Genomic DNA, 24457 nt, shown 5'->3' with positions numbered 1-24457 from the left:
CCAAGTAGCGCCTGAAGGAATACATAAGAGAGGGTCCTGGTGTCATCTGCTGCTAGGGACAGCCCTTTCAGAAGCCTGGGGGTGGGGGCTGGTGGAAGACATACTTGTCCACGAGGAACATGATGACTACAGCAGCAAATCACTTCCTCAGCCCACTCAAGCCAGCCCGCTGTGCTGTCAGCTCTGGGAAATGCCAGATGGGTGGGAGGAAAGGGGTGGGGTGGGGGGGCAGTAAATCAGTCCCAGAGAACAGTTAAGGCATCAGATAAGCCCTCGAAGTCCAGGCTGCAGGACTCCAGGGATTACAGCACTGAGAGCAGAAAGTGAGAACGAATTCCTGAAACTGAGCTCTCTGTCCACCAATACCAAAATAGCACATTCCAGAACCTGCCTCCTGGACAGCCTGCCCTGTGATGGTCAACGCTGGAGACGAGCCAGAACTCCAGAGCGGCACCTTCCAGAAATCTCACCGCTCCTTCCCCAACACACACCAGGGCCTCCCACAACCACCCACACAATGGCCTCATTACCACTGGGCAGCGCCCACTCGCCGGTGCTGATGACTGAGGAAGCCAATCAGCGAAACCCTCAATTAGAGCCCTAAACTGTCACCACAGAGATCGCACACAAGGAGCAGGGCTGCCAGCAAGAAATCAGCCTGATTTTCAATCTGTCTTGTATCAATAGGCAGTAAATAATGAAGTTTTGCTAATGAACAGACGCCAGGCACGGGGCCACTTAAAAGCCATTTTACAATCCCATTTCGCAACATGGGCTGTTTCCTCAACACCCTCTGAAGTGGACGACTTTTCGCAAGGATGTGTTTGGAGGTAAGTCAAAGCAGCAAGGGCGCACAGCCCCGCACCCACAGCCGCCCCCATCTCTGCTTTTCACATGCTGGTGACAGCAGCCAGGTCACTTCTCTGCGCTGGGCTTCGTTTTTGCCCCAAGGAAACAAAGGGGCAAGATAGAGGGAGAAACTGTGGCTGTTGGTGGCCTGGGGTACCCCCTTACCGAGAGCTGTGTGTGGAATGAGCCCCAGGATGAGCACCGAGTACCTCAGCTCCATCCTCAGACCCTGTCCTCGTGGTGCTAGTGCCTGGCTCAACACTGGCCCATGCACAAAGTCACCTTCATCGGAGAGAATGCAGGGGGCTCGGGGGGCCACACTGGACAGAGCCGCGTTCTCTCTCTTCACGACGGCTGGGAGGGTGAGCAGCCCCACGCCACTGCTCACCAGGCTCGAAGTTCTTCAGTTACCTGACAGCTCACGTCCTTGCTCTGCTGACCCTGGTTTGGCTCAGGGTCTGGGCTTCTCTCACTGAAAGCATCCTGAGACAGAGACAACGGACCTTTCCAGGTTCCAGCATTTCTTTTATTCTGTCTGCCTTCCTACGAAGGTCCGGCCCTAACAGGGAAAACCCAAAGGAAATCCCTCCGTCCCTGCTGCCACGGAGGGACTGGGAACTAGCTGGGGACACAGACCACGGCAGAGTCACCCCGATTCCCAGTTCAAAGCACAGTACCCGGAACTCGGGAACTCCAAATCCTCCCAACACAGGCACTGAAGGACCAGATCACGAAGACAAAGGCTTTTCATCCATGGGCACCCGGATAAGCTGGACCTCTGTGATCAGCAACGCAGCCACGGCCATGACCACGTCCGGGCATCACTGCCCGGGAGCACTAAGGAGGTGCCAGGCTTTCGAGCTCGGCACATACCGTTTGATGGAATCCTCACAACCGTTCTGAGAAGGAAGGTGCCACCTCTGGAGGTCACCAGGGGCACCCACAAAGAACTCTGCTCTTTCCAGATGCCTGGCGAGGCTGCACTCCCCGTTCCACCTGTGGTGAGATGTGTCTATGGGACTTACCTTGCCACTGCAATGTCAGAGGAGCAATGCGTGTCCTATCTGGGTGGAGGCATGGAGACAGAGTGCGTGGCCTGGCTCTCTTGTTCTACCCAACCGTCTGGGTCTGGGTGTGGAAGGTGAAGAGACGGCAGAAGCCCAGGCCCCCCGGAAGGGACACGTAATGCGAACGGGACATGCTATTTTGTGTTTTCTGTGTTGACCTTTTGGAGCTTTTGGTCACTGCCACATAACCCAGCATACTCCTGAATCCTACACACCCACCCCTATTTTATAGATGGGAAAACTGAGGCTCAAAGAGGGGACACACCTTGCCCAAAACCATGCTGTTACTGAAGCAGAGAGGTGTGGGAAGACGGGAAGCCTTGGCCTTTGTTCCTCAGGCTCTGAGGAGCTGTGACTGCCCTCCTAGCCAGGCAGCATGGGGCTCTCCCTGCCAGCCGGGCCCACAGCGCTCCTGGCTGGAAGCTGTAGGCACCAGAACAGAGAGGCTGGTCACCTCTGTGTCTCAGAAGCCCACAGTCCGCCCTAACGCAGGGCAACACACCAGACAACATCCCCGCAACCCCCATAGGTGGGAAGTCAGAGGCTGGAGACTACTTCCAAGGGGGTAGGATACAGCAAGCAACAAGGATGGAGGGAAGAGATGAAGCCAGAAGGAGGACTTGAGGGCCGGACCAGGGAGGCCCTAGTACAGTCCTAGTACAGAAGTCCCGTACAGAAGTCAAGTCCTGCCACAGAAGTCCCGTATCATACATTCCTACACACTCGACCGCTGTGTTCTATACCATCGACTCGAGAGAAGCAGTAATTTTGACTCCGATGCATCGTGACCGTAGAGTAAACCAGAACCAGTTATAAGATCCTGTTTGTCCACAAAACAGCCCGGGATTGCTCAGAAGTGGTGCAGCTTCTCCTGGCGCTGGACCGATGGGAGCTTCCGCACGGTGCCCCGCGAGGGGACAGCCAGGTGAAGGAGTACATGTGCTCGGCCAGTCCCCTGTGCTAAGCAGCCTTCTCCAATACATCCCGGTGGTCCCCATCTCCCGGCCTTCCTGCCCTGGTGTGGTCCCCTTGCCCTGAGTGCACTGAGAGCCCCGGTGGCCTGCCCTACTGAGCGGGGAGGGCCGAAGCGATGGGGTGCCGCCTCCAGAGGTCAGCTCCTCCGCCCCTGCCGGCCTCTTGCGCGTTCATAGCTGGCTCACTGGGATTGAGCAAACGGCTGCTATGAAATGAGGTAGAAAGAAAAGAGGAGCCTCCAGCCAACAGCCCAAGAGGGGCGGAAGCTCCCAGACTGAGCGGCCTCGAGGAACGGAGGCGTCTGTGCAAGAACCAGTCCGGTGAGCGAGGCACAGAGCCTGCTCCGGCCGGGCCTTGAGCAGCCTGCAGACCCAGCCTCCGTCCTGACTGCGGCCTGGAAGCCAGCGGCTTCTGGACCCACAGCAACTGTGAGATCGTCAGGACGGTTATTTCAGAAGGTTGTTTCTGCCACTAAGGTTTGTAGCAATTTGTTACGCAGAAATAAAGAACCAGGACAATCCCTGAACAAATGGGCTGGTGAGCTGTGGGCGCTATTTGCTGCTGGTGCCGACCCTTAAGGAAGAGCTGGCACACCACCAAGTCAGCCCCGAGGGGCCTGTGGGAGCCGACGTCCCGGGCTGTCACACGCTGAGACTGAGGTCAATCCCGGGGGTGTCCCGCACATCAGCCCAGCTCCAGGCTGGGGGGCTCCGTCCATCCACCACTTGCTCTGGTGTTTACCAATGTTCTATCTTAAATCAACGTACCTATTCGACTTAGAAGATTTACTTAAAAATGGAACCACTCTAGCACACAGCAGACCAGCTCTACCGGCTATACATAGAAAGCAAAACGGAGCCAACGGGTGCAGAGCTGTAGGACACTCGATGTGTTTGTGGTTCTGAGCGCTGCCTGCGTTACACTCCCATGGGAGGCCCTGGCCCCAGTCTAGAGACTCCCTTCCAGCCGGCCTGGCGGCACAGCCCCAGCCTCAAGACTTCCAGCTACAGTGGCTGACCAGCACCCTGACCCAAGGCCCACACCTACTGCAACAGGGACCCTGCACCAGTGCTGCTGAAAGTGCCTCCCAACCCCCCGAAAAGAAAACAACTCCCCTCCCTTGCAGGCCCACCGAGCTTAACACCTGACTCGAGCCATCGGAAATGACCCTGCCCAACAGCACGTCCACAGGCCCCCACCGTGGGGAGTGTGGATCCGAGGACGGCGCCAGGGCTCCTCCCTGGGCAGTCCTCCCCAGGGAGCTCCTCACAAGATCACAGGATCTCTGAGCCTCAGACACCTCTGGGTCATGGGGTGGGTGTCTCACACGGGATTCCCTCCATAATACAGACAGAGGACCCAGGGGATAGCCCAGGGCCCATTGTTGCCAGTGCCCCAGGGAGCCCCTGACACACAGGGAATGCGGACATGCATCCAGGGAACCCATCAACGAGGAGTCACCTACGCTGGATCGGGGGGATGGGCACAACCGAGACCAGCGGGCAGGGGAGGGGCGGTGTTCTCCATGCCGGCCCGGGACGGAGGGGGCCCGTCTCCTCCAGCCAGCCCCGGCTCTCCCAACAACTATTTCTCCAACAAAGCTCTGGCTTCTTCTGACAGCCCCCAAGGAAAGCACGAGTTCTCTCTGTGACGGACGAAAAATCTCATACTCAAATTGGAAACCGTTTAAATCGAGACATCAGGAAAATCAGGGGCGGGAGACATATGATAGCTCCTTACACATGACAGCAAATAAAAAAAGAAAACAGCAATGTTGATCGTCTTCTGACACCGACATGCGTGGTCCCTCACCGGAGTCTGGAACCGGCACAGACTGTGTAGTGTCGGTCACGTTCACCCAGTATTTTCTGGGCACCCATGCACAGGACGCTCCAGGGAGAAGTGGGAACGCCCAGTCATTAGTGCAGCAAGTGTCCCACAGCCTGCACCTGGCACTGGGGACACAGGCAAGCATAAAAGGATGAAGGAGGGAGACGGCACACCAGCACCTCCATGCCAACTAGCGGTCAGTGCTGGGAAGAAGAAAGCACGGGGGTGCTATTTTATGGGAGCAGGATGAGATGGTATCTGACCCCCTACTGTGGATAATTAAGACACAGTAGCTCATCTAATTTAAACCTCATACAACTCTCTCTGGTGGGCACCCCCAGTCCCATTTCCAGACGAGCATGTGAAGACTGGAAAAGGACGCTACTTGCCTACCCCATCACTTCCTGGTCACAAGCACTTGGCGACAATACCTCTTGTACGGGTGCCTTGGTTTCCTCGTCCCTAAAATGGACACGAGAGTACCTACCTTCGTGGGCTGACTGCCGCACACGAAATACTTAGGAAAGAATCTGGTATACACTAAGTACTCAATAAATGTTACCTACTGTTGTAGGCTGGAGTATAACTGCCACTCTTTTTTTTTTTTTTTTTTTTAAGGACTTCTTTATCTGATGCCGAAGTAGGAAGACACTCCCCACCAAACCGGTGCATAAGACGTATAAAGGAACCATGCTAACTACGCCAGCATTCCCTCTGCCTAGCAGGCCTGTCCTCCTGACCAACTCCTACTCATCCTTCAAACCCCAACTCCAACATTTCCCCTCTGAAACCCTCCCTACCAGCCCCATCAATCACTTAACTCACCACTGTGCTACCACCAATGGCCTTTCTACAGAACTCCATCTTTTGTTCACTCATTCATTCAATCAATGTGTCTCGGGAGCCAACCACCTGTCACACATCATCATACTCCATCACAAATACTTGTGAGCTGTCTCTGGGTCCCCTCCACGGCACAACCAACTTGCATCCAGTGGCAGAAAATTTAACTGGGTCGAGTTCAACAGGACCAACTCAGAAATGCAGGAGGGCACCAGAAAGGCAGACATACAATCGGTGGTCCGGTGGGGAAAGAAGAATTATAGGAATTCAGAGGCAGTGACGGATAAAAACAACTCAGTCCTGACAGAGCCACAAAGGGCTGGAAAACAAGTTGGACCCCCAGGGAAAGATTTAGAAGAGAGGGAAGGAAAGAGACGCCAACTCATGTTCATGAGTGGAGAAAGCCATGTCTCAGCCAGATGTCAGAAACAGAGAAGCTTCTGTATATACCTCTGTCTTTGTGTAAACGCATTGTGCATCTGGAAGGACAGAGACCAAACCACTTCCTAGGAAAGATCTCTAGGAGAGGGACACTTGTATTTTGTCCTCTCTTCAACATACGGTTTACGTCTGTATTATTTCATTTCTTTCCCAAATATATTCTTGTTTATGTAAGTTAGAAAAAAAAAATTAGAAGCATGTCTTCTGAAAGGCAGAAGGTGGAGAAGCAAGGCAGGGCACAGAGTCTGAAGAGCAGGTGCACATAAATGCAGGGGCAGAGCTCCGTGAGCCAAGAGCCAACAGTCAGAGGCGAGGAAGGAGGTGAGAGTCAGGTGCTGCTTCAGCATCTGCCAGATTCTTTTTACAACAAAGCTGAAAGAGACATCAGCACCGTATCAGGGTGCTGGGCGTGACAGATGGTCGTGGGCCTTGCTGTGATGGAAGGGAGATGATGCCCAGGAGGGGTGCATACACTTATGCTGTCAACGGGAGGGATGCTCCCAGGACAGCCAGAAGATAAGGAAACCACTTTCCCAAGGGGAAAAAAAACCCAAGGGGGGACTTGGGCTTTTCCAATGTCATCAGAAACTTCGGCCAAGTCAGATCTTCAATGTCCAACTGACAACACAAGGGACACCTCAAACCATAACCACCCCTATTGGTATGCACAAGTTTTTGAGTATCTGGTAGAAAACCATTTGAATCCTGGTGGATAAGATCGTTTTCCTGCAAAGTAAGAACAGCCACTCTGCAGTCCCCATGGCAAAGGGGCTCAGGAACGTGGTGGGCAAGACCAAGATGGCACCTGTCCTTCAAGAAGAGGTCATTTCCAGAAGAACAGACTAACGGAGCCAGCAGTTCCACTTTTTTCAAATTCATCAGGGATCCCTTTAACCAAGATGCATCTGTTAATCCAATCACATAATCTGCTGGTATCCCAGAAGAGAGACTCCACAACCTATCTGGGCAAAAGATACTCTCGATCCCATAAACCAACCAGCCAGGGACTCAATTTCCATGAAACCTACAACAAAAACAGTATTTTGTTTTTCTGGAAGGACATAAATCTACTTGAATAAGATGGGGAAAGCTTTCTGAGGAAACCGTAAGGTCATTCTGATACCTAGATGCCCCTGAGTTAAAACTGCTTACTGCCCAAAGCAGCAGTCCTGAGTTTATAAAGGGCCAGGAGACGAGAAAAGGAGATAGGCCTTTATTTTAAAAAAAGAAAAAAGAAAAAGGAAAGAAAGAAAAAAAGAAAGAGATTATCAAAATTGAGAAGAAGGCTTTTTTAAAAAAAAGGAGAAAGTCACATGCAATTGGAAGGGAAGTTAGAACTAATCAGAAGCACAGAGGAAAATTTATTAAATTAAGGAATAAGTCCATATAATTTATCTAGTTACAGGGTCTGTACAAGTATTATCATGTGGTTAGGTATCCTTAGAAATACTGTATGTGTTAATTTAGCAGGAACAGATTAAGTTAGGAATCAATGGATACGTCTTGATGGGAAAGACTAGAAAGACACGGGAGTGACAGAACGGAACAGGTCAGAGCTGTGTACATTTCAAGGATGACAAAAAGCGGTCCAGACAGTGCTACGGTCTGACCACGTGGGACAGAAGTCCCAGCCCAGACCCACATCCACAGATCAATCACAGCACCCCACTGAGTGCCTTGACCACAGGAACACCTTTTCCATGCTAATGACATCACACTGAGAAACCTACGAGCCAATAAAACACACAATGGTCGGGAATAAAGCAACACAGGGTCTGCAGGTTGCTACCCCTCACCCCCGGGAGAAGCACGAGTGTAGCCTGGGAGCAGCTTCCATGGAAGGCGGAGTGAGATCACAGCTACCTTAAGACATAAATAAGAACGGGCACTGCTGGCACCAATACCGTGTGCGGTCTTGAGCACGGGACTTTGGTTCGCCCGAACATGAGCATCCGGGTCACGTGAAAACCAACATGGAAGAACGGGCTCACCTCAGGAAGGGCTTGGTGGTAAATAAAAGAGGGCACAGGTCCCGTGGGCGCCAGAGCATCCTGGCTGCCACTGCCTGCCGCTGCCTCCTGACCTTGGCTTCTCTTCCTTCAGAATCAGGGCCAGGAAAGGTGCCCAGTTATGCCATCTAGACCTCGATCTCCAACCAAACCACAAAGCAGTCAAATCACAGAGATGCAAATCAGGTAAAACAGATTCTCGTCTTTGACCTTCCCAAGGGCAGAGCCCACATCTTGCGTACCCGCCACAGCCCTGCCACGTGGCCACATTCCGTGTAAGCCAGCCACACGGCACATGAGCAACCGACAAGCAGCCTAAGCCAGGGCGGCCAATCCCCCTCTCGATGCACAGCTGAAATCATCACAGAGCACGAGGTGTATCAATCTGGACTGTTCTGTACCTCGCCGGTGTTTCCTATTTGCATCGCTAAGAGACCCGTTTGGGGGCAAAGCTTGCACATGCTGCATTTGCCAAGAGACACAAAACTCTCGTCTTCATGAAAATGTATTTTCAAAGTTCTGCACCCATAAGCCCTGGGTAGCCAGGCGCTAACTGCCTGAACCGTCAGCTGGAGCCGCTGGGGGCTCCCCCATGAAACCCAACCACCCATGGGGACAAGCAAGCCAGCCACAATGCAGGGCCCAGCGTTTAACCCCGGCACGTTGAGGGGATACAGATTGGCCCTCTGGAAGGCCCTCTGCTTTAAGAGCAAGGAGCGCGTGTTCACTCAGGGCATTTGCCTATGGACAGAGATGCTGGGCTCCAAGAGGGGCTTTTATTCTGGGGCCCAGAGAGGTCTAAAGCAGGTTCTGCAAGCATCTTTCTGGATGATTTTGTGTCAAAAAACTAACATTTCTAAGCTAAGCCTCTATGTGAGACATATTTTTAGTAGCCTCTCTTAAATGGCACTTTTAAAAATAATCTCCTTCAAGACGGTAGACGATTAAAACACTGATGGTCCAAGTACTGAATTTAAAAGCCTCTTATAATTTGGGACACGATGTTTAGAGCTGCTGTGGGGCTGCAGACAATTTGGTACTTGATCATTAGATATTCTGCAAGTGCCACCCAGCTGAAAAATATATTTCTTATTAAGCTTCTCTACTTAAATAGCATCAGCCCCCAAATGAGATCACTCCCTCTGAAGGCTTTAACGATACCAAGAAAGTCCCAGGAAGCATTTCATTTCAAAGTATGCCATATTAAAAAACTTCGGATGAGTTTTTTTTTTCCATCCATCTCGCCCCTGAATTTTAAATTACTTGTCTTCCTCTCCCACTGGCTCAGTCATTTCCACAGTAGAGGAAGGTGTCCTGTGGAAACACCAAGCAGCTTAGAGCAAGGATTAAGAGCAAGTCTGTTATCCAGCAGGAGCCAGGAAGGCACCTTAATGGATAATCAAGGTTCCTGGTTAACAGTGTTACCATGGAAACCACAGGCACACGGTCAGATTTACACACCACATGCACCAGGAGTGACACCGTGCACAAGCCCAAGAAGAGGGAGAGGAACACAGGGCCCCTGTCTCAGAGAAGCTAGCGGTCTCCAGGGGAAACAAAGTTCAGCACAAAGTGGTAAGAGAACGTGACAAATGCTGGCACCCCAAGAGCCATGGAAAGACCGATTAGGGGCTCAATAGGGGGTTGGGAGGGGAGCAACCAAGAGGGAAGAGCTCACACAGGTTTTCAGGGAACTTGATCCTAAGGCAAGTTGCTTCACGGGGGCCCTGGGCAAAGAACACCAGTTGGCCGAGGAAGAGGAAGTGGAATGTTTGTCAAGACGGCTGCGACGGACAGCGAGCTTCTCCACGCTGCACGGCAACGTGAGTGCTCACGGGAGGAGAACACGTGGGAAGGAGCAGGGAAGGCAGAGACAGCGCGAGCCAGCTGCAGACAAAGGTTCAGGCATGGGCATGAGACAGACAGGCAGACAGAGACCAAGGCACACATGGGAAGGGGCAGAGAAAGACAGCTGCAGAAAAAGGCAGAGGCCGAGGGACAAAGAGAGGAGCAGAGAGGGAGAGGGAGAAGCCGGCAGAGCGGCAGACACAGGCACAGGAATGGAGAGAGAGAAGCACAACGGACAGAAGAAGGAACAGAGAGAGGGGGGCTGGAGAAGAAACGGAAAGAACAGGAGAGCAAGAGTGAGGACCACCTGCTCTTGGAGGGCCAGGTGGAGGAGGCCGTGGGTGTCCGGGCTACGGTGCAGCTCACGTGGCCAAGGGCCCGGCCAGCTGGGGGTACATGGAAGGCAAGTTGGAGCCAGCCCGCTGCACCCCACAGCCACACGGCGTCATCGCCTCCCCTCCAGCCCCTGGAGACTCCTTGCCTGGGGAAGTCCCATGAGACAAACCATGCGTCCATGATCCCCTCGCTAGCTACTATGTGGGTAAAGTGGCCCTAACCTTCCCAAATGCATTCCTCCAAAAACATCTTGGCAAAGATGCTCCTTGGGGAGATAAAGCTAGGAAATAACGCCTATAGCGCATGTTCTGTCTACCCCCTTTGGAGAGCTAGGAGGCCCCATGGTGAGAAGTGCTACAGCAGAGAAACCCGTGGAACACGCTCTAGGCTAACATTTTTCAAGGTAATTCCATCACCATGCCCCCCTTTCCTATAAGCACCAACTCTGCACACCCTCTGAATCATTGTTCTACTTTTGGGAAACTGCCTCCTCTCGATTCCAAGTTTCCAAAAGAGCCCTTTTGATATCAGGATAAACGGATTAGGAGGCTTAAAAAAAGAAAACCACTTTGATGTACAAAGTGAGACGGGGAGACAAGAAAGGGAGAGATCCATTTTGCAGGAAGGCAGTGGCAATGTGTGATAGCTTCAACCACAGAGGAACGGGCAGTCTTTAAAACCACCCAGTGTGCTGGCCTAGAGCACAACAGACACTACATTTTGTTTGAAACGAACAAAAGGAAAAAAGTAAAATAAAATAAAAGAGTAAGCGGCATGGTATTTAAAAAATGACAAAGGATGGGATCCACATTTGGGGCTACCACGGAGCCACGTGCCCAGGGCTGAGTCATGATACCTCTCTGCCCACACCAGCCCCCCGACCCCGCCCGCTGCTGTTAGCTGGGCGGAAAACCTGCACCTCTCTGGCGCAGAGGATACAAATGCACGGGAACACCAAGCACAAGGTCAACGGCTAACAAAGGGGGAGTCCCCTCTCCAAACAGACAGAGAGGGTACGGGTAAGAGTGCAGTAATGGGGTGCAGGTGATGGGGGAGAGGGGGAACGGGGCAGTGATGTCACACACCTGGAGTCAGACCCCACAGTCATTTCTTCCGCCTCAGGGGAGGGGATCTAATTTAACGGTGCTTGGGACGGAGAAACGGTGCTTCTGCCGCCGTGGGGGCAGGAAAAAGAGGAATCCAGCTTCAATTATGTAAAGTGAGACCAAGTTTGCTTCCTGAGCGGGGGACAAACTTGCAGGTAATGAGTCGCTTGGCCTTCAGCTCTCCCCGCTGAGGACTTTAATTGACCTCCCTGCCTTACAATCTTACAAGGTTCTATTTCTCTGTCTCCATTTATTATTCAAAACAGGAGCTGTGCTCCCAGAGAATTCTCAGGGCTGTAATCAAATCCTGCTAAAGGAAAAAAAAGAAAAGAAAGAGAGAAAAAACTCCGGCACTCATTCACATCTTACACCAGAGGGGGAGAAAGAATAATGAGCAGAGTCCTAAAAATACTTACATTCAAAAAAAGAAAATGAAAAAACTTCAACCCCTAATCCCAAACTCATTCTTAAAATAAGTGACTTGGCTTAGAAGTCTATAATATCACAAAAAGATAGCGCTGAGAGCAACCATGTCCCTGGCTCCTATCTTTGCAAAAAATGATTTGGTCCATGCAGTGCTCTCGGGCTCTGCGCGGATGAAAGTTCTCGCGCAGCAGCGAGCCGTCACGGAGAACCTACTGGGTGCGCCGTGCTGCCAGGCGCTGTGCACTCGAAGTTGAAAACGCCTGGGCCCTGCCCCAGCGGTCTCCGGCTCAGTCACCCAGGGGTGCCACATTACTCCTCACTTCAGAGAAGAGCAAACAGGAGTTTCCAAATAAAGCCGACTCCGTGCTGCCCCTGAGGCCCTCCAACACCCCGGTGGTGTGGGAGGAAGTCTAACCCGGGGGGAGCAGAGAGCCAGACCCCATGGAAATGGAGGAGAGGCTGAGATTCCCTAACACATGCCTCTCACGAAGAGAAGCCTCCAGAACTGAAACCCAGCTTCCAAATTCCTCTGTCTTTGGCCCCTGCTGTTTGACTCTAGGGAGCTAAGCAGAAGGGCCCTGAGGCAATGATGGCAAGGTCAAGGTGTCCTCTGGGGCTCACTGACCAAACTGCATGCCGTTCCCAGAGCCTTCAGGCCCTTAATGACCACTTTCCTCTCTCCTCCCTGTGGCCATCACAACCTGCCTGCAGGAAAGGATGACAGTCAGGGCCGCCTCTGTGTGAAGGGACGTCACTGTCCTGAAGGGTATTCAGACTCGAAGCAAAAGGAGGGTGGCCTGGCAGAGAGAAGGTAAGCGTGCATGTCAAAGGGGCCCAGGAAAAATCTGGATTCCAACCACCTCCTACCTGCAACTTTCATTCATTCACCCAATTCTCTACTCGGTGAGCCAGCCCACCTTACCTTGCGCCCAGCACAGGAATTACTGGGCCTCAAAGGGCACAGGAGACAGAGAATTTGCTCTCATGGAGCAGAGAAGACAGATAATAATCAATGTGGTATACCATAATGAGGCATGGGGGGGCCCTCAACCCTTCTGTCTCATCTGCTGTATAGTTTTCTTTTAGACTTTATTTTTGCCAGAGAGAGAGAGAGAACACACAATCAGGGGGAGTGGCAGGCAGAGAGAGAAGGAGGTTCCAAGCCCAATGCGGAACTCCATCCCAGGACCCTGAGATCATGACCTGAGCTGAAGGCAGACACTTAGCCCACTGAGCCACCCGGTGTCCCCCAGTTACCATATTTATAAAAGACAGTAACACCCCCACTTGTCACAGGCTTCTCTTCACCAAAATTAAGTGACAGAATGAGCGTGAAGACCCAGGGCACACCTGACACACTGTCAGGAACTTGATAAATCGTGAGCTGGCGATGGATGCTGGCTCCCCCACCGCCCCACCAAAGGGTTTCCTCCAATAGGTGGAGGAGAATGGAAGGTGGTGATCATCCTCTCCAGGGCCCTGGAAATATCCCAAGGCACGATCTCTGGGGCTTCACCCAGCTGAGCGGAGTCCCACGGACTGCCAGACAACCTTCTAATCCAAATGCAGGATTTCACAAGAATGTCATGCTCCCCGTTATCATAAAAATAAGATTGAGAAACTCAGTATCCATCAATAGGGGTCTGGTTAAATAAATTTACGGGATTGCCAGTTCAAAGGAACACAGTGTAGCTCTTTAAAACAATGAGGTGGACCTGTATGTAAAATAAAATAAAAAGATGTCTTAACTACATTGTTAACTGGAGGTGGAGGGGGGAGTCATATTCCAAACAGTGAATAGAATAGGCAACTAGTTACTAAAACATTTGGGAGCCTGTATACAACTCACTGTGGCATCCCTCATTTCTGGAAAGACAAACCCAACACTAGGGGTCATTACTGACTCTCGGGGGAACACTGGGGGGGCCAGCGATAGGAGAGAGATTCATGTACTTTTCATTACAAGCTCTTTTAGGTTACTTGCCTTTTTGCACGGGTCTACCAGGATTTGTCAAGTGTCCAAAATTTTCCAAGTTGCAATTGTTTAAAGGAAACTCCAGTCTTAGAAGGCACACAGATCTGTCAGCTCTCACTGTAGGACCTTGGCTGAGTTAATCCATATCGGAGCCTCAGTTTCCTCTTACCCGAAAGAGTATCATAATCATAATCACCACTAGTGTCATGGATGATTAAATGGAGCACTAAAACCTTAAAAGTATTTCAATTTGGGGCAGAGGTCAATACATGCAACCTATTAAAACAGGAGTTGTTGACTTAGAACTGCTGGTTCACCGCTTTCATTGCCTGCAAGGAGAATGCCAGAATGCTGCACTGAAGGCACTTTCTGGAAACGCACCTGCCAGGAGTCACTGACCTTCCTCCAGCAGAGAGGACACACAGGCACTCCTCCAGGATCCACACTGAACCCATCCTCAGGAACGGGACCAGTCCTTGGTCCTCGCCTGCCAACAAGTCCCCCTCCGGTAAGGCGGGCCTTGGAGTATGCCGGGAGGCAGACACACAGGAGCCACTTGCCTGCCCCCCACACCAGGTCCGCTCACAGTCGGACACAAGTCAGCACAGCGAGTTCCCCATTCCTGCCACCCCACTGTCCCTTCTCAGCGAGGGGCCACAGATGGCAGGAAAGTAAGAAGCCACACTGCCCACGTCTGTTACATGAGACACAGCTGGGAAGGACACAGAGAGGGGCCCTCGGGACCTTGACTGGCAGGGCAATGGGTAACCCAAGGGAACCCACCCATACCTGTTCTCCCCATCCCCCCAGAGCCGGTAGAACTGGAGAAAGAAAACAGACTTTGTGGACAAGCAGAGTTTGACTCCAGCTCCATAATCTGTCTGGGAGATTCGGGACCTCTCCAAGCCCTAGTCAAGCTTTAAGATGAAGATGAAATAACTCCCACGGAGGGTTCTTTGCGCAAAACAGGTACTTAGGAAATGTGCTTCCTTCTTAGGAAGATGCGTTTCTCTCTAATGAAAGAAATCCACAAAGCTCTTGTACACACTTTGGACATGTGAGGGGTGACGGAAACCAACTCAGTCGGGGACAGTACCGCAGGGCTGTAAGCACAGGCGGTGACAGTCACATGCTGATGTCACATAAAGGAAGTACACACCACCACCTGTGAGGGCAAGGTACCCCCACCCCCCGCCCAAAATACCTGACTCGGATCCAGATTCTACAGCTAATGAGCAATTCAAAGGAAAGGCAAAGGACAGAGGAACATGGTAAGGATTACCATGGGGCTGCAGCCAACAAAATACTAAATAGGAAAACAGTTCAAAAGGCCAGGTTTTTCAATATTAGCAGAAACGGAAGGAGGACATGGAGGGTACGGTACCAATTAGGAAGCTAAAAAGACCTATCACCCAACTGCACTGTTTGCACAGCGCTAAGACCCCGATGAGCGCAGATAAAAAATTTTTTGAGACAAATGAAGAACACCGAACACTGATGGGACATTTGAGAATATTAAGGAATCATCGTTAACTTTTTAGGTAGGATGATGGTACTATAAATATCTTTTAGTGATAAATACTGAAATATTTGTGATGAAATAATATAACTTGGATATGCGTCCCAATAATCTGAGATGGGAAGGGACTGACCTCAGTAAGAATGAGTCAGGAACGACCCAGAGTTGATTACTGCCAGAGCTGAGTGATGATGGGATTTCATTTAATGATTGTCTCCTTTTCCACAGGCTTAAAATGTCCCCCTTTTATTAAAAGGCTGCAAGTAAGCCATAGGCTGGTAGGGAATATTCAAAACATGCATAAATGAAAAGACAGGTAAAAAACCTCTGGAAATCGGCAAGAAAACACATGCAACCCGACAGGAAAAAGGAGCAGGCCGCAAGTAAAAGAGGTAGGAACCCAAATAACGCGCTGGCAAACGGCAAGGTGGTCCGCTTCACTCGCGATGAGAGAAACACAAGTTAAAACCCGCCTCACACCCAGAAGTGTTGGTAGGGATGTCGAAGTGTTGGCAGGAACCCCTGCATGCTGACAGAGGAGTCAGAAACAGATCTTTAAAAAGAAAACACAAAAACAAAAAACAAGTAAAGCTCAGTAACACTTAAAATCCCGTCCCGCGCAGCTCAGCGCGAGCTCACCCTTGGGCGCAGGTGTCAAGGGAATAGCCACGCAGCAGACACAGAAGTGCTAGTACAGGACTGCCACAATGGGCAAGAGACAGGCAGAGCTCATGCGCTTCCCAAGAGAAACACCGCCCCAGAGACAGCGATGTTCACAGGAGAATTAAAGCTCCATCCCAGCCCCCTGGCAAGTGCCAGTCCAAGAAGACACAACCGCAGGGCGTGAAAAGAAGGCAGTGAGATGCCATCGGCCAGTTCCAGGTGGTGACATGACCCAGGGTCTTCCACAAACACGTGGCAAGAAAGAGAGTGGAAGGAGAGCAGGAGGAGGGCGCACGGACAGAAACATCAGCGAGTGCTTCGGTTTGTGATGGTGGTGGACAGGGGTTGGAGGAGGGGGCAATGGGACATCAGGGGCAGAGGACAAGCTTCAGGAGGCAGGAGGGACGATGCGGGTCACACCTAAGGCCACACCACCTCGCACTGAAGACTGGCTAGGATGTTACATTGCAGCCTCTGTTTTACTCAAGTCAGAACAACTGTGTTAAAATGAAACACAGAGCACAAGAGACATAACCAATGACAACACACGTGGATCCTAATTTTTAAGAAACTATAAAAAGTTATGGAACAGTAAGAAGTTTGAGCACAGATATCCGATGGTATAAAAGAATGGAGGGTAATGGAGAGATGGTGATCTATTTATGGTTTCCTTTTTTTTTTTTTTTTTTTAAAGATTTTAAGATCTACACAGAGTGGTCTATAGAGGAAGTAACGTCTAGTATGTGAATGAAAACAACACAGAGGGGAGAAGCAGGTGTGGTAATACAAACAAGACTACCACCGAGGACAGCTCTACTCAACAAATCTGCCTAGGATTCTTTCCTCTCTGGGCGTCTGACCCAGCACACAAGAAAGCTTCGAAATGAAGAAGGTATTATAAACTCTAGAAGAGGATGAAACGCTCTCAGCATCATGGCTTGCAATAGCAAAATTACGTGAACAACCTGACTGTCCATTAAAACGGGACTGGGTTTCGGTTCTCATGGTACTTCCTTCAAGACAGAACTCAAGAGTCAAGGAACTGAATGAACGAGACCGGACCCACCCCCCCACACACACCCCCACCCCCGCCGACCATGGGGGTTTGGCCCCGCTGCTCAGGGAACGTCTGGCAATGCCTGGAGACATTCTTGGATGTCATCACGGCGTGGGATGCTACTGGCCTCTAGTGGGTAGAAATCAGGGGTGCTGCTGAACATCTAGAGAAAGCAGAGAACGACCCCCACAAGTGGATGCCTGAAGCTGTGGACGGCCCTGAGCCCTACGTACAACCTGCTTTCTCCTTTATTTGATGCCTATGACAAAGTTTACTTTGTAAATTCGGCACCTAAGAGATCAGCAACAACAGCGAATAGAATCATTTTAACAATATATGTAATGCAAGATGTGAATGAGGCCTGTCTCCAAAATATCTTACTGTCCTCTGTTCTCCCTTCTTGCTCGTGGTAACGTGAGAGGACACAACGCCGACGTGAGGAGATGGAGGTGAGTGACGGAGGCGTTGTCACGTAGCATTCAGCTAATGATGACCTTCTGACAACTCGTCAGAGGGAGGGTCATTGGCTTCCAGATCGTGGCAAGTGGAACCACAGATATGGGGGACCAGCCTAAGGGGCCCAAAGAATGAAGGGAGTTACAGTGTTAAAATCCTCTACTAGATCTGTGTGAGACAGTCCTCAAACCACAATACTGACTTAAAAACAAGGGTCAGGGAGGTATAAACAGGTAGCATTAGGTCAGTAACGGTGACAACATTAGTAGCCATTACGTTAGTACAGGTAACCCAAAAACCAAGACTGTTGCTCATGGAAATTCATGTAGTGAATATAAAAACAGGAAGGAGGGGACACCTGGGTGGCTCAGGGGGTTAAGCCGCTGCCTTTGGCTCAGGTCATGATCCCGGCGTCCTGGGATCGAGTCCCACATCGGGCTCCTTGCTCGGCAGGGAGCCTGCTTCTCCCTCTGCCTCTGCCTGCCATTCTGTCTGCCTGTGCTCATGCTCTCTCTCCCTCTGTCTCTGGCAAATAAATAAATAAAATCTTTAAAAATAAAAAAAAAAAAAACAGGAAGGAGAAGGCTATACACAGATTTCAGAATATTGACGATGGACGTGGTGGGGCATGAAACATCGCAAAGGGGAGGCTCCAAACAGAATTGGTATCATCGTGTTTGTTCTTCCCATTCCGGCCCAAAGCAAACCCAGTGCAGAGAAGGCTAATGCATGCAAAATCTGGATGGTGGGTACATGACAGCTCACTCTTTCAGTCTCCTTGACATTGCCAGCACCGAGCTGGCAAACTTAACAGTGTCACTGTGGAAAACAGGTAGAAGAGCGAGGCTGGGACCTTCCCAGGTGGGAGCACTCACCGGTCCCCGCAGGTCAATGAGCTCCTGCCTCATCTGGGACACGAGGGCCTCCTTGGCCACCAGGGCCCTGTGCAGGCGCTCGTTGAACTCAATCAGCTCGCCGTGCATCTCCGCCACCTGGAACACACAAGCAAAACACGGTGAGGCTCAGAGGACAGACCCGCGCCCCACCCCCAGGCATGGGTGCCACCTTCCCCAGGGCTGCCACTCATCAGCGAGGCCCCAGGAAGCTGTCTGGGCTGGAGACACAAGACTGCTTACCTATGAACTGTGCAAACCTGGCTCTAGGCCGAACATATCTGTGACTGGGTTGATGTGACTACTATAGAACCAATGGTCTGAAGTTCATGGTCAGGAGAGGACCCTACTAGGTCATTTGGGGCCTTCAGTTTTTATCCTTCATGGACACTTCTCTAGCAAAGGCTCTCTTCCTCATCTGAGTTGTGCCTGCCAAGAATTACTCAGTTAATGGCATGCTCCTGTTCCTCAGGACCTCAGTTCTGAAAACTGGGAACACAGAGCCAGAGCTTCATGGCGATGGTGACAGTGATGGTGACAGAGCCTGCTGCAGCAGCATAATGAGCCCTCGGTCACCGCCTCATCTTTGCCAGGGACATCCCCTCCGAGTGCTCCCCACATCTTCAAGATGCTGCTCCGTGAGGTAGGTGCTAGTACTCCTGCCTTACAGAAGGGCAACGACGTCACAGAGTAGCAGCAGCTAGCTCAAGGTCATACCGCCAATGGAGGGCTGACTCCGGGGACCTGGGTCTCAACCACCGGGCCAGACGTCACAATTCTACCCCTTACACCTTGCCCACGTGCAGCCCGCTCGGGCCTGCCGTAAGCCCTCGATTTTGGGCACATTTATTCAATACTTTTGGCTCATCCCAACAAAATAAAAAGAGGCCAGCATAAAGTAGTCTATCACTGAGGTACAAAATGAACCCCAAGTCTTTCCACCTATCAACTTACGGAAAGAACGATGATACCTATATGGGCAAAACAGAGTAATTTCTCGGATTACATGATTGATCTTGTTGTGGCTTAAGATCAAATTCGACTACAATTTATTTAAACATTTTGGAGAGATGTGATGTCATCTTGCCATGCTCTTTAGGAACCTTGGAAGAATCGTGCTACCATCTTAAAGAGAATCCCTCAAGAATTTAGAGGTCAAGAGAGTCTCCCCAGGGGCGCCTGGGTGGCTCAGTGGGTTAAGCCGCTACCTTCGGCTCAGGTCATGATCTCAGGGTCCTGGGATCGAGCCCCGCATCGGGCTCTCTGCTCAGCAGGGAGCCTGCTTCCTCCTCTCTCTCTCTGCCTGCCTCTCTGCCTGCTTGTGATCTCTCTCTGTCAAATAAATAAATAAAATCTTTAAAAAAAAAAAAAAAAAAAAGAGAGTCTCCCCAGCCCTGTCCCCCTGCTTTTCCCAAAAGAACACTTCTCCCTTATATCCTATTTGAGACAAACCTAATATCAGACCCTTATAATAAGTACTACATATGAAATATAAAACATAATGTCAGAATCAAGAAGGGGTATAGGGAGACGTTTTGTGGGAAAAGAAAGGATCATTAACCTAAGTCTTGGGGCCTCAGGAGGAGTAAAGGGGGGGCTCCTTTTTTTTTTTTTTTGATATGTTATATAAAAGGTAAAAGGCATAAAAGGAAATACACAAGATATTAACAACAGTCAAGGGACAGATTTTCTTTGCATTTTTTCTACTTTTCCTTACTTTTTAGTTTGCCAATAATGAACATTCTTCCATTTATCAGTGGGTAGAACCACTGGGACCCTTTAAGGAATGAAAATTCTTCACCTGAAACTAAAGGCAGCTGTGGTACTATCAGCACAAAGTGCACGGGCTCCCAATTACATCCTGAGGCTTCCTTCAGCTTGCTCTGTGAATCTCCACCCTGTTGGTGGCAGCCCCCCGCCCCCCAGCTGCCCACCTCTTTCAAACCCATGTGAAATGCTAAGTGAGAACGGCACAGAAGATATTCGAAGTACTGTGCAATTAACAACAGGAGAATAAGTCACTGAGCTTTTAACCAGCTTTTGGTACAGACCTCAAATTAATATTTCCCAGTTGTGTTATTCCTTTTGTATTGGAAAAGCTTAAGACGATCTTCTTCGGGTCTTTCACAAACAAGTACAATATTGCTAATAATGCCCGTGCGGATCCTTCACAAAGAAACCACCCAAATCCGCCGTGAGCCTCCCCGGGGCAGAGAATCCTTTTACCACACGGTAAGCAGGAAACACACCACTGCCAGTATTAGTGCTGAATGTCTGCTACCGGACGGACTCCCATGAGACAGAGCTTTCAACAAATGCCACCGGCATTTCCAAAGCAAAGCTAACGGTTTGCTTTGTTTTTGTTTTTCTTTGTTTTGTAGCGGAAGCCAGAGTGTTAAAACGATTTTCCGTAAATGCATAAAACATCGAAACATCCCAGCCTGAAATGGTATTTATCATGAGCTGTCAAAACCCTGGTTCTCTTCTGCAGCCAAAGAGTGACTTGACCACGTCCGACAAAGCTTTCCTTTCCCTGGAAAATAGGGGGCGGGGCTGGGCTGGGGAGGAGATAAACTGATGAAATAATTCCAAGTAACCATTAAAACTGCGATACTCATTGTTACTCAGCGAGGCTCTGAAGCTGAGTTTCTAGACTAGATACCCCTACTGAAGCCATTGAGACCAACAGCTTTGACCTTACATAACCCATGCTGAGCTTACTGTTCCTTGAATAACTCCTCCCAAGTCTAGTGTAACCAGAAATGGATTCAAGACTCCGAGAGCCTCAGAAAAGGAAGTGGAGATTATAGAAACAAAGGCAGGCAGCACCACCACTGCCGGCTGGAGATTCTGCTAGGCTCTGGGGGCACTTACAGGTCTCGCCTGACCAGTCCTTGTTTTCAGCAGCCACGGAGAGTCGCAGGGAATGGAACAGAGAGACAGACACTAGCTACCCTTCAGTCCATTCTCGGCCAAGCAGACAGAGTGATCTTCCCAAAGCAACATCTGGTATCATCACCTGCTGTTTAAAACCTTCACTGCTTCCCACTGTCCTAAGGATAAGTAAAACCCAAACACCCTCGTGATCACCCAGCCTCTCTGACCCCATCACCTGCCCCCTGCCCCCGCATGTAAAGTCACTCAGTCACAGGTCTTCTATGTTCCGTAAACATGCTGAGCTCTAGGAGGTCACCCTGAGATGGGGGAGAGAAAGGCATATCCAGCAGAGGAAACCGCAGGTGCAAAGGCCCAGAGGTTGCTGGGGCTGGGGTAGGGGAGCAGCTGAGACAGGCAGTTAAGGGCTCAGATTCTGGTGCAAGACAGGCCTGCACTCGATCACTTATAGCATGCTCTGGCACCAGTCTCTCAACCTTGGAGAGCCTAGAGCCATTCACCTACAAAACGGGGATTCAAAACCTTACCTGGGGCATGGGGCCACTGTGCGCCCGACATGAGCGGCCGCACCTAACTGGCTGGGCACTGTGTCTGGGTGTGACAAGTGCTCGGTGAAGGAGAGCTGGTTGTACAGGGTGGGCGGTCACGTCAAAGGGGAGTAGAGGACAGGGATGTCTATAGCAGCCAGATGGAAAGGGGCCACAGGTGCCTACCAAGGAACTCCGCTGTGGAGACAGACTCATTGTCCCCCAGTGAGGAAATGTCACCAAGAGAGTTGCTAACCATGTGCCAGTTGGGGGTGTGGCCCTCGGTTGGGGGTGTGGGAGCAGGGCAGGCAAATCATGGGGTTCAGCTCCTAGAGATCAAACTTAGAGCTTACTGAGAGAGGAGGACTGGGAAAGAGGACAAGACATCACAGAAGGCCTCCCCCAGACAGAACATTCAGGAGTCCCTCACTTCTCCCCTCAGCCTTGGCAGCTTCCCCCGGCCCCAGTCCCCAGCCCCTCGCATGATGCCCAGGGCCGTTTGGAGACGCGGCCTCTCCAAGTGCACAGCTCATGACCCTGGTGCTTCTCAGTCACTTTCCGAGGTTGGAGAGAAGACAGGAGACCTCTGACCCTTCTAAGTCACAGGCTGTTTGGCAACATCGATCAAACTTTTAAAATCACTCCCCTGTGACTTGGCGAATTTCTGTTGGGGAATTACCCAGCCCCTCCACTTGCACCTATGCCCAAAGCACTGGTTTAGCTCCAAATGGCTTGAACCCACCTAAATGCCCAGCCACATGGGATCAGGAAAATTGATCGGACTCACCCCCCTCTCTCCCACCTCTGGCCCGTGGCAGACATCACTAGTTGCTTGCCGCACTCCTTCCTCAAAGATACGCTCAGGCAGCCACTCCCAGGTGATCAGAGACCTGGCCCATGGATGACACAGACTTGGTATCCCTGGCATAAGGGATGAGGGAAAGCGTCATCAGGAAGGTGACATTTGAGTTGGGCTTTGGAAGACGAAAGCTTTGGAAGTTCAGAAGACTGAGCAATCCATTCCAGCTGGAGCATCAGAGAAGACGATTTCCAAAAATAATGTGGCTGTGAAAAAGGCTTTTAAGTCTGTGAAAATCCCAGGAATTATCATAATTACCTGCCAAATCACGAAAGAATTATAAATTTAAAAAAAAAAAGCCTCTAGCATTTCCTTTGATATCGGAATGTTCTATCTAATCAAATTCAAGCAAATCATGCTTCTCCCTCCCTCAGCTACCTAATTAGACACTTCCCTGATTAACTAGACCAAGACAACCCCCAAATTCTAATGGCAAGTGAGGTCCTTCTGGTCACATACCCCAAACTATGCGAGAACATTCCCATCGAGGTCTTGGCATCGTTAAGCTTTATAAAATGCACAGGCTGCTCTTTGGTGTCACATACATAAGCTGCAGGGAGGGGTGTAGAACCTCTTTCCGTGATGAGGACACGGCACCAGGTAAAGACTAAGACCCTGTCAGTGCCCATCTTTCTTAATCCACTTTCGAGCACCAACTATGCTCCAGCCCTTTATTCCCGGGATTATACCCATCCACTCATAGGACCCTCGCTCGCATCCCTCCTGCAGGCTGGGCCTGTCTCCCTAAGGATGAGCCTCGAGGCTCCGAGGCGCCAGGTTTTGAGACTAAGGTGTGGGAGTCAGGAAGTGGCGGGGTGGGATGGCCACGGTCTGTGCTCTCTGCACGCCATCCTGGGCTATGGGAGACAAGCTGAGCCCTTCGGGGGTTAAGGAGACGAGTGTACCCCATAGAGCGAAGGCAAGTAGTGCAGTGTGGACCAGTGGCTCCCAAAACAAGCTCATCATTGGCCACTTGGAGAGCTTTCGAAAAGTACAGATTTCCGGCCCTCACTCTCAAGAGCCGACTCAGTGGGGCAGGGAGTCCAAAGAAATGCTTTTAAAAGACCCACTGGCCACGATTCACTTAGATCTGGGAGTCACCAGAACAGACCAAGGGGAAGCATTGCACATGCTAAGCTATGATGTGCAGGTAGGCTAGTCCCCAAGTTATAGAAAAGTTATTTGGGTTTCAACCCAAATTTGCAAAACAGTGATGCCACAGAAGCTTCTCCACTTGTCAGCTGTCTGCTTCCAACTTCTCACTGAGATGAACAAAGCCACAAGCCAGAGACAAACTACCTCAAGCCACTGGCTGACAACAGGCAGCAGCCATCGCCACGTGCGGCGGGGTGCTCCGAACGGTGCGGCCCATCTGCAGCCAGGCTAACGGGGGTGGAGGTGGGGGTTGCCAAGATGCAGACAGTGGGCGGAGCTACCAATCTGGGACAAAGGACGACCAGGCATTGACAGTAAAGATCTACAAACATTTACCACAATTTCATACTGCTATGAAATCCACGAATTCCTTGGTTTTTCTAGATTTATTTTTTAATTATACATGTCAGTCTGCAATGACATGGAAATGTTTTTAAATGTTTTAAATGTTTTTAAAAACCCAGCTCTTCATCGCAGGTAGTTTGAAAGGCACCCATCTACAACACAGATGCTTTATTTGAAACAACGTCTTGGGCTAATTATCAGAAACAGTGACGAATGACGATGAAAAAAGAAAGCCAAAATAGGATCGTTTTAAGACTTGAGAGATTTTTTAAAAAGCGAGACAGCACCGATGCTATCAATATCTGTCCTTCCTTCGGATGGATGTACATCATGTTCTTGTATAGTGTCAATCTGGACTTGAAAACTAAGACAATTAGGAAAAG

The 24457-nt window shown here is 50.6% G+C and overlaps 1 protein-coding gene and 1 long non-coding RNA gene across 3 annotated transcripts in view; one reads left to right on the top strand and one right to left on the bottom strand.

Moving 5' to 3' along the window:
• SNX29 (sorting nexin 29) overlaps window positions 1-24457 on the bottom strand; it is a 479895-nt gene that overhangs the window by 147006 nt on the left and 308432 nt on the right. For both annotated transcript variants that reach the window (XM_047712611.1, XM_047712612.1), the window contains exon 16: window positions 18276-18392. In XM_047712611.1, the coding sequence (XP_047568567.1) occupies window positions 18276-18392 (117 nt within the window). The remainder of the gene's footprint in view (window positions 1-18275; window positions 18393-24457) is intronic.
• On the top strand, window positions 16364-18377 carry LOC125090147 (uncharacterized). The gene is made up of 3 exons (XR_007124217.1): window positions 16364-16374; window positions 17567-17570; window positions 18262-18377. It is a non-coding gene; the product is annotated as an uncharacterized LOC125090147 (long non-coding RNA).

The sequence above is a fragment of the Lutra lutra genome, chromosome 18, assembly GCF_902655055.1.
Source record: "Lutra lutra chromosome 18, mLutLut1.2, whole genome shotgun sequence".
NCBI lineage: Eukaryota > Metazoa > Chordata > Mammalia > Carnivora > Mustelidae > Lutra > Lutra lutra.
Note: the sequence above shows the minus strand (reverse complement) of the source record. Positions and strands in the feature narration are given on the sequence as shown.